We start from the raw sequence: 10122 nt of genomic DNA, 5'->3' as shown, positions 1-10122 counted from the left end.
TATATATATATATATATATATATTATTTTTCACTATATTGACCGTCTTAACTTAAAAAAAGCTGTTTTTTAAATATTCAGCACAGAAAAACTAGAAGTTGTTTGCTCTAGTTACTTCCTGTAGCAGCATGTTCCTGCTTTTTTTCTGTTTCCTCCTGTTGATTTCCTCTCATGTTTTTCATACTACCTCCTTTTAGCACGTCTTCAGCACCTCCTGTTGTAAAAGCTATAAACTGGTTGATATTTTATATATTGCTGTTAATATTATGCTGCATGTATCCCGTTCTGCAGGGTGTCCGGCGGGGAACTGTTTGATCGTATCATAGAGAAGGGGTTCTACACAGAGAAAGATGCCAGTAAACTCATTCAACAGATTCTGGATGCTGTCAAATACCTCCATGATATGGGCATTGTGCACCGTGACCTCAAGGTCAGTCTGGCCATGCTGCATGCTTTTTATTTCTGCCCCCATTTTAACTAATATTGGATTTCTCTTGTAAGTAACACAAATGTGTTGAATATTGATTATATATTTAGAAAAGACTTGTTCATATGTATTATACCTTGCAAGACTTTCAACCTCTTGAACTTTTTAACATTCTTTCCCATTAGAGCAGAGGTGAGTAACAACTGGTCAATTAATAATAAAAAAGGTTATTTTAGGAGTAGTTTACTATACTGTACTTATATTTTAACTTGAGTAAAAGCTTTCAGCTTGTTTGTCCACAGTGAGCAGCTTATTGTACCTTATTGTAAGGATCGGTGTGATGTTGGAGAAAATGGATAGAGAAAATTTTTTCTTCTGCATTAATTTGTCATTTTGTTATCATTTTATTTATTGTGTTTTTTATTTATTTCAGTCTGGAAAATAGGACATAATGTCTAATTGCACCGTTAGGTTTTACACACTTTAATGGTCAGTACTTAAATAGCTTTTCTAACAAATATTGTTTTTTACTCTTGAGTAATTTCTTGAAGGACTACTATTTATTTTTAATTGAGTTTGTGCTATTAATAGCGCTACTTGAGTGAAAGTTTTGAGTACATTATTGTATTTTTGATTCTTTGGGGGATTTCATGTTAAAAACAATGAAAAATAAGTTAGCAGATTGTGAAGCTTTAGGAAAAGAAAATGGTTTTGTGACACTACTTCATGTCTGTCACATAAAATACATTTGTAGGTTAATGTATTTAACTGTAAAGCACATATAATAGTAAAAATTATTTGATAGTGTCAAGGTTTTATTAAAGGTTTGTGTAGAATGGGGGTTTAAAACATTTTTTTTCATCTTCTACATATAAGAGACGGTGCTTTAAACGCGCCTCTGTATCTAATTATGTCTTTCTCCTCATCTTACAGCCAGAGAACCTGCTGTACTACAGCATGGAAGAAGACTCAAAAATCATGATCAGTGACTTTGGTTTGTCAAAGATTGAGGGCTCTGGCAGCGTGATGTCGACAGCCTGTGGAACGCCTGGATATGTAGGTAAGATTCAGAGACAGAGGCAATCTGATTTACTCATCCCACAAATCATGTAATGCTGCATCTTTCTATGTTGAAAAAATACTGAAACATTTGTAATGTGCCTAAAAGCAGAGCGGAAAGAATTCCCAAAATTTGCTCATCAGGCATAGGATTTTTTTAAATATATATATATATATATATATATATATATTCTGCATTAAAACCTGCAGTCTATTCTCTTCTCTTTTTCAGCTCCTGAAGTTTTAGCACAGAAACCGTACAGTAAAGCTGTGGACTGCTGGTCTATTGGGGTCATAGCATATATTCTGTGAGTACAAGTTTTTGGTGGCGACCATCTGCAGGACATATACCCTTACTTACTCTATGAATCTAAAATAAGTGGTGATGCAATAACTGCATATATTCACATTTAGAAATCTGATGTAGGATCAGTTTTTTACAAGTATTGGATTAAAAATAAAAGAAACAACAGGGTAAAGTCACAAATTTTAATATCAGTATTTATTTATTGGTTATGATTGATCTCATAAAAGGATGAAACTATTAAATAAATAGTGATTAGTTTTAGGTGGCTATTTTGCTATTGAGTTAAACATAATTTTAATATAGGCATAGTTTTATTGTTTCACAAGGAATTTGTTCATCCCTTATTCAAAAAATTATTTAAAAAAGCAGCACGCATAGACTTACGAGTAGACAGTGGTGGATAATGTACTCAACTTAAGTACTTGAGTAAAAGTACTGAAACTGATGGTCAAATTTTACTTTACTATTTGTGTAAGTTACTTGGTCAAACATTTACTTAAGTTAAAGTAATGAAAAGGACCTTACATTTGAAAGTACTTAAGTATTCAAATGTACAAATAATAATATATAAATATATATATGTAAATATATATAATAATAATAATAATAATAATATATAAATAATAATTCAGCGTAATTTTAAAGAACCTGTAACTTTCAGAAACCATCTGATGTATTGATGTGTAAAACCGCTCTTCTGCAAATTCTACACTACTTATAAAGAACATCAACATAGCTATTTTAATTTTTTATTTAAAAACGCAAAACTAATACAGGAGAGTCTTGATTCTCCTCACACTTTCACTATGGAATAGAGATTTAAAGGTTGAATCTATTACTACAAAAAACACATACTCTGATTTGAGAACTCCTCCTACTGAACAACTCGGCCACATGGGAACAAATAATGCCTTAATAAAATTAATAAACTACAAACTGTCTGCTTTGAGTTTTTCCAAAGTTGTTGAATGTCATTCAAGTCTCTAAAACATCAGTGTCCAAATTCAGACTTGAATGGCTGCTGTCTGCCATGTTTTAGTTCCTCTCTCTTGTGGTAGTTACTGCCTCCTCAGCACTGCAAAGTCCTGCATTTCCCTGCTAATGAGCTACCAATTGATTCAGGTGTGTTGAAAAAGAGAGATTCAAAAACATCCAGCATACCTGTTCTTAAGGATGAACTGTGTGAGAAACATTATTGAAAAATTGCCTTTTAAGAAGGAAAAACAGCAACAGGGGATTACAAAGCTGAGCTGAGCCAAAAGGAACAAGTGACGACTAACTTCCTGGGAATCTATTAATGTTGGATTTACAATATTTGACTTTGAAATGCAGTGGATTGAAAGTTGTATATTCCCCATGAAAAAAAAAAAAAAAGCAATTACTCAACTGAAGTAAAGATAGTCAAAAAATGTACTTAAGTAAACTAATGAACTAAATATACTCCATTACTTTCCACCACTTCAAATAAATACAGTTTTTTTGTTCTTCCATGTAATCATGTAACTATAGTAACAGGTACTGTAGGTGTCCAGCCATATGTTTTCAGCTGGACTGCTCAACTTTTAATGTTGTTAACTCTGAAAAATGTTGCCGAAATACGTAAGATTAAAGGGGTCATAGAATGATTATATAGGGTTCTTGGTGCTGATCCTTAAAGGGGTTAAAGGGGCTGGTCCTTAAGGTCTCTGAATAGGGTGTGTAACATTGTTTGGGCTGAAAATGGCATATTTGCTGTTCTATGAGCCCTAATTCAAGCCTGGTTAAAAAGCCCCAGAATGAAACGACAGGTTTTCTTCCTTTTGTGGTATGCTCATGAATATTTAGATGAGTTGTGCTCTGATTGGTTGGTTTACAACGAGCGAAGCTGCTGAGCAAAGACGCATCATAGCAACAAGCACTCACTCACTGAAACATCAAATTGTTGATATGGTAGGATGACCCAACGTCCTCCTTTTCCTGGACATGTCCTACTTTTCATAACTAAAAAAATGTCCGGGGGGAATTCAAAATCATCAGGGATTTTGGTCGACTACAGTGGAACCACCACTGCTGAGGTCCGGTCCAGTCAGCGACCCAGCAGTCTTTCCTACTAAACTTTAATAAATAAAGAATGCACATTATGTTTATTTCATTTTAGTTATTGCTTCTGTTTTGGAACCATTGTTGTAATCATGGCATGAACATTGAAGAACAGTTATATAAATAAAAAAACTTCTGATTCTGAAGAGGCTTATTCATTGGATTTAAAGTACTTAAAAACTTTTAATAGGGTGTTAAAAATACTTTTTTATCAGGTTAATTTTTCTGTATTATAATGCTTCGTTATGGGTTTAGTCTAATGTTCTGATATTTGATGGTGTTTTTTTTTAACCTGTAAGCAGATGGTCATACACATTAACATAAATAAATGCCAAATAAAATATTCAAATGTATTAAATATGATTGTATAGTGTAAGTTAGGAACCAATGAGCTGTTCTCTCTTCTTTTATTTTAGGCTGTGTGGATACCCTCCCTTCTACGATGAAAATGATGCCAAACTGTTTGAACAGATCCTGAAAGCAGAATATGAGTTTGATTCTCCTTACTGGGATGATATCTCTGATTCAGGTACATTGCATTAGAAAAACCAATTAATCTGCCAATATAGTTTTAAGATCTCTTTAGTACTTAAGGTTTTTCTTATGCCATGCTTGAAGCTCCATCTTAAATTAAACACAGGATTTTTTGCAAAACTTGAGCAACGAAACATATATGTTTTTATCCTATTTATATATTCAGATGAATTTTAAAACAATCTGATTTTAATTGTAGAATCAATCAAAGAAAATATTAATGTAAAAACTTTAAGGATTGGAACTTAGAATTAGAATTAGAACATGAATAACATGAAAAGGTTTTTTCAGGTTTGTTAAGCTGTTTGTAATAAAACACTACATAATTGAGGATAATTGGGTTCATGTTGTACCTTCTTTTAACATGTTAAATTCAGAGGGGTTTAGAACTGATTTCCACCTGAAAGATAAAGAATATCTCCACTGTTACCAGGTGGTAAAGGTTAAACCACAAAGTCCAAAATCCACTTATGATAGAATAAGGTTATATTTGCCAAGCTTCAATTTTAAAAGTGTTTTGACAGAATGTTTGAGCGTAAATAGAAGCTCAGCACGGGAAGCAATGATCTGACATAAACAGACGGGACGCCGCCTACCTGCAGCAGCAATGAACTACAAGAAATCCAGATGTTAGCAATTGATGCAACTACTTAATGAGTCCTTAAGGGCTGGTTATACACCATTGTGTTGCAGTGAGCTTGTCGAAGATATTTTTGATATATGCCCAATTCTGAAGCGTGGTCTGCGCTATGTTATTCCACGCCACAACACAAGAGGGACAATCACAAACTAGCTGTGGGTCTGGATACGGCCATGGCGGTGAGGAAGTGGGGGAAAGTTTGTGTGACAACGGAGGGACATGAGGTCGAAAAAGAGCTGGAATACAGGTTGAAAAAGGGTCCCAATGTTCTCTCACACCTCACTCTTCTGGCTGGTCCATCTTCATGAGTCGTTTTCCACAATGTCGGTCATACAAACAAAACAAGCCGGTAAGGTACCAAACAGGAAATACGCATAGAACGTATGTAGATTTGACCAATCAGATACCTCACCGACAATTTTGGAGGGGTGTAGTAGAGTATCCGCGGAAGGGGCGGGGGGCACATTTGCATTTACTGTGACACACGCAGACGCCTGGTTTTCTGAGTATAAATCAGCCTTTACTGTGCTTCAATGCCTTGATAAAACTGACTGCTCAGAGGAACAGGCTTAAAAGCATTGCTAACACCAGTAGCACTATTAGCAAGGACATGTACTCACATGTTTATTAACTTTACAGTGACATCAGAAAGCTTCCTGAGCTTTAGCTCCAGCTTTAGTGAACTCTGATGGTTCAACTGTTTTCCAAGCTCAACTCCAGTTTTTTCCCCTTTGGAATCAAATGATTAAATAATTGCATTTTATTGATCTCACATTGGAGAAATTTACCTCTGCATTTAACCATTGGGAACCTTGGGGAGCAATGGGCTGCCATCATGGGGCACCCGGGGAGCAATCTGAGGTTAAGGGTCAGAGATATGGAGGGGGTTTGAGCTCACAACCCCAGGATTTCAAGCACTAAGCCATAACCACTAGGCTGCCACTCCCCCAATCACGCATCATCCTGCTCCTTTCACACTGGATATTGCATTTTCATTTATTTGTTTTGCTAGTACTCGCTCGCCTCCATTGCTTTAGCTTGTTGACCAACTGAATGCATGGGCAGTGATGTAATCCTGGTCAAATGATGTTGTTATGGTAATATATACACAGAAAGGCTGTATTTAATAACAAACTGAGCAAAAGCAAAGCTTAACAAACACAAAACAAATACCGGCCCTGTTTAAACAACAGTCATTTTCTTCATAAATGTCATGTTTAACCAGAGTGAGTTGCTGCCATCTACATTTTATAAATTTTATACAATATAACATTTTTTATTCTGTCTGTATTTTCACAGCTAAAGACTTTATTGTGCATCTTATGGAAAAAGATTCGAACATACGTTTCACCTGCGAGCAGGCTCTGCAGCACCCCTGGTATGCCTGCTATGTTCAGTCCTTGTTTTTCACACTTTATTTAAAACTCTTCAATTCATCTCCTTAGAAATCTGTTATGAAAGCAAAATAACCTGACTCTGTTAACTCTTTTCTTCTCTGTGTCAGGATTGCTGGGGATACCGCCCTGGACAAGAATATTCACGAGTCTGTCAGTGCTCAGATCAAGAAAAACTTTGCAAAAAGCAAATGGAAGGTCAGTCTGAATCCCACAGTTCCCTTCCAAAATTAACCCAGATTTAAGAGCTTTCTCTATCGCTTTGCAGCAAAAAGCTTGGACTTTAAAATAAAAAGAAAGCAATAAATATTTTCTAAATCTTTCTTTTGAAATGGGTAGTTGCATTTTCTTTCAGCTCACTTTATTTGAAACCTCCAGGATAGAGACCAGTGCAACCAAGGGCCAATCTGTTGCAAATGTTTGCAGCAATATTAGGTTATAGTTCAATCTTCCAGGCTTTAGCATACCATATAGATCTGTTTAATTGATTATTATCTGAAATTACAAAGCAGATGAGTTCATCTTTTCCTATTAAAATATGGCTCTTCCCCAAAATTGACAAACCTAAGCTTGGAGAGCATTAATTATCCTGTTCTAACTCTAAAGGAGTTGCAGAGATACAGGAATCAGGCAGAAGAATCTTTAATATTAAATGTTTAATTCACCAATATGAGATTTATGGAAGAGTATTAGCCCTGCAAAATATTTAAATATAAGTAGTTTTTTCTTAAAATACGTTAATTTTTTCTTGAATTGGGGAGGTAAGTGAGACACTTTGCCAATGGAACAAGACAATTTACATTTAAAATAAGAACAAAAACAATTGCATTGTATTATTTCAAATGCATATTATCGAATTATCTTATTTTAAGAGTAAGAAAAATAATTAGAATTATTTACCTGCTCTAATTAAGGCTAAATACACTTAATTTAAGAAATTTTTATTTATTTCTAGATCGTTTTTGCAGTGAGGAAGACTCTTCTGTCTAAAAGGATGATATCCCCATGTACAGTTTGCTACAAGCTATTTGAGGAGCACAGCATAAATGTGAAAGACTAGAAAGGAAAATGCTGTACATACAGCTGGGAAATGGATTGTGCAAACTGTAGAGCAAAACTGAAGGAAAACATGTTGGAGATTGCAAAAGACTTTATTTCTGGGTGGAGGATAATCTACTCAGGGGCCAGTGGCCCTAAATTTGCAAACAAAACGAACCAGAGACAAAAGGGCATGCTTAAGATTGAAGTGTGTTTATGTTTTAGAAAAGCACAGCAAAGTCCAGACAAAAGTGCAAATCTGTCACCAAGATTTTAAAGTACTCTTCCTAGACATCTCCTCTTACACTGCAAAAAAATAATTTACATAAGTGTTTTTTTTGTTAGAATAAGTGCATTTTTTCTTGAATTGAGGAGGAAAGTTAGACATTTTGCCAATGGAGCGAGACAATTTACATTTGAAATAAGAAAGAAAATACATTGTCTTTTCAAGTGAGTGAAAACACTTACCCCATTGGCAAACTATCTCATTTACCCACTGAAATTAAGGATAAATACACTTAATTTAAACTTATGTTTATGTATTTCTAGATCATTTTTCCAGTGTATCTTATTGAGCTAATTTACAAAGAAACATGTTCATGGTTTCAGTGTCTAACTGTCTAATGTTCTACAGTATAGACTCGGGGAATCCAAATACACACCACACTACAGTACACACTAAACAACAATACTATTTTAAAAAGTCCCCCTGTAGGAGCCTTCTTAGCTTTTCTTGTTAGCTTGTTGGAATATTTCAATGCGCTTTCAAATTTGTAGCGCAACTAAATTAATTGTAATATTTTTCATGTGCTTTTTTTGTTTTTGTTTGTTTGTTCGGATGCTGCAGCAAGCATTCAATGCCACAGCAGTGATCCGTCACATGAGGCGCCTCCAGCTGAGCACCGGCAGTGAAGGCCCCAGCCCCACCATGCCCGATGCATGCCAGGCTCATCTGCTAACGCAGGAGGAAGGTAATGGTCCCCATCTGTTTACGTCTACCCAGTAATTAGTTTTTTTAAATTTATTTAGTTACTGTTGATGTTTTTTATTTTTATTTTTTCTATTTCAGAGGCACTCTGTGAAGGTGGATGCTCCCAGAACACGGACGGAGGTGCTGACGCTCTGTCAAACTGCACCTACCGCTGCCACCCAGCCAACAGTGTGTGATAGTTAACCCACTTCATTTACCTGTCAATCCCAAGTCAACTTTCCAATTTTAACCCCCCCCCCCCCTTCTCCCTCCCCTCGGTGGAACCTGAGGCACCGTCTCCCCCTGCTTGTCTGGCTGGGAAAGCGGCGCCATTCCAACCTGTTGTCTGCAGGGGGAGCAAGACGGTTGAGTCTGAGAGGGAAGACATTTGAGGTGTTGAAAAGGTGGAGGGGGGAGACTTGCTGTCATGCTTATGCACCATGGCAGATCATTTTAGGGGATGAGTTGAAATAGATCAAAAGGAAGAAGGGAAGACACCCCCCTTCCTCCTTCAGGTTGGGGGGGATTATTTTTTTGTGTGCAAAAAGCAAGACAGCGTTTGCTGGACGTTTTATTTTAATAAAATGTTTTCAATTTGTCTTTTTATTTGTTTGTTTTATCCTTTTGTATTTTTGTGTTATTACCTTCCTCCTTTAAGAGACTTTGGAGTGTTAATCGCAGTACAGTGTCTGCATGACAAGGAGACTGCCCTCCCCCTTTGCATGATGTACTTTAAAAACACGCACTGTATTGTTGAAGTACGACCTCACATTATACCAGTGAAACAGGATATTTGGAGATGTTTTAATGACACGTGTTGGTATTACAGATTTGCATTTTATGTCTTTAAATCAACTGGTGGCAGAACGGTCCATCTAATGAAAAGGACACCATGCAGTTATTTGTGATGTAGCCTCTTCCATTACAATGTTTTCATGAAGTGTTCAGGATTTTGGGGAGGAAAAAAGATTTCCCTCTTCAGCCCCCCAAAAAAGTTCAAACTTCAGCAACAGCAGATGTATTCTCGTCTAAGGTGCCTTTTAGTATATATAGTTTTATGAGGTGGTAGCTTTGCTTAAATAGTGGTTTCTAAGGACAGATTGTTTCTCATATAAACCTAGAGAAGGTTTACCATAGGTTGGATGCACAAACCAAAATAACTATTTAAAAATCTCACAAAAATCATAGTTAGGAAGAATTAAAGTGTGGAAAAAAGTATTTTTATATCCCGTCTGTAAGATGAGTTAAACTTGCATTAAAAATACTTCATAAAAATATTAAGATAACATTTTTAGGAATAATTTATCTTAGGTCTGCAGGCTGTTGCTGTGTAACTAGAGTCTTGTTATCTTAAATTTTAGGTGAATGACGGTTAAGAGTCACACCGATTATCCAAAAAAAAAGAGATTGATCTGGCTTCGTAAAAACAAAATATCACCAGGCATGTAAGCCACTATAAATCCATAATGAAGAAAACATTCCTAACATTTCATTACAGCTCTAGCTTAAAGCTCGAATAACTATTTTACCAGATTGTTTTTTAAAGAAATATTCAGTTTATTGACTGAGCTGATGCAGCTCATTTTTCAGTCCTGGTAGAAAAGATAGGCTAAAGGACTTTGTGCTTCTAAGCCTGAAATGAATCTGTCCTTATGATATATTGTAAAAATGTCAA

At 35.7% G+C, this 10122-nt stretch overlaps 1 protein-coding gene across 2 annotated transcripts in view; it reads left to right on the top strand.

The window, feature by feature from the left end:
• LOC107103659 (calcium/calmodulin-dependent protein kinase type 1-like) overlaps positions 1–9053 on the top strand; it is a 60286-nt gene extending 51233 nt beyond the window's left edge. For both annotated transcript variants that reach the window (XM_015403448.1, XM_015403447.1), the window contains exons 5-12: positions 291–429; positions 1360–1486; positions 1718–1793; positions 4288–4400; positions 6345–6423; positions 6550–6637; positions 8325–8448; positions 8547–9053. In XM_015403448.1, the coding sequence (XP_015258934.1) occupies positions 291–429; positions 1360–1486; positions 1718–1793; positions 4288–4400; positions 6345–6423; positions 6550–6637; positions 8325–8448; positions 8547–8644 (844 nt within the window). In that variant the 3' untranslated portion in view covers positions 8645–9053. The remainder of the gene's footprint in view (positions 1–290; positions 430–1359; positions 1487–1717; positions 1794–4287; positions 4401–6344; positions 6424–6549; positions 6638–8324; positions 8449–8546) is intronic.
• The last annotated feature ends 1069 nt before the right edge of the window (positions 9054–10122 follow it).

The sequence above is a fragment of the Cyprinodon variegatus genome, unplaced genomic scaffold (genome assembly GCF_000732505.1).
Source record: "Cyprinodon variegatus isolate N-32 unplaced genomic scaffold, C_variegatus-1.0 Scaffold1500, whole genome shotgun sequence".
NCBI classification, from domain to species: domain Eukaryota; kingdom Metazoa; phylum Chordata; class Actinopteri; order Cyprinodontiformes; family Cyprinodontidae; genus Cyprinodon; species Cyprinodon variegatus.
The sequence above is the reverse complement of the archived record's forward strand: the minus strand, read 5'-3'. Positions and strand labels throughout refer to the sequence as shown.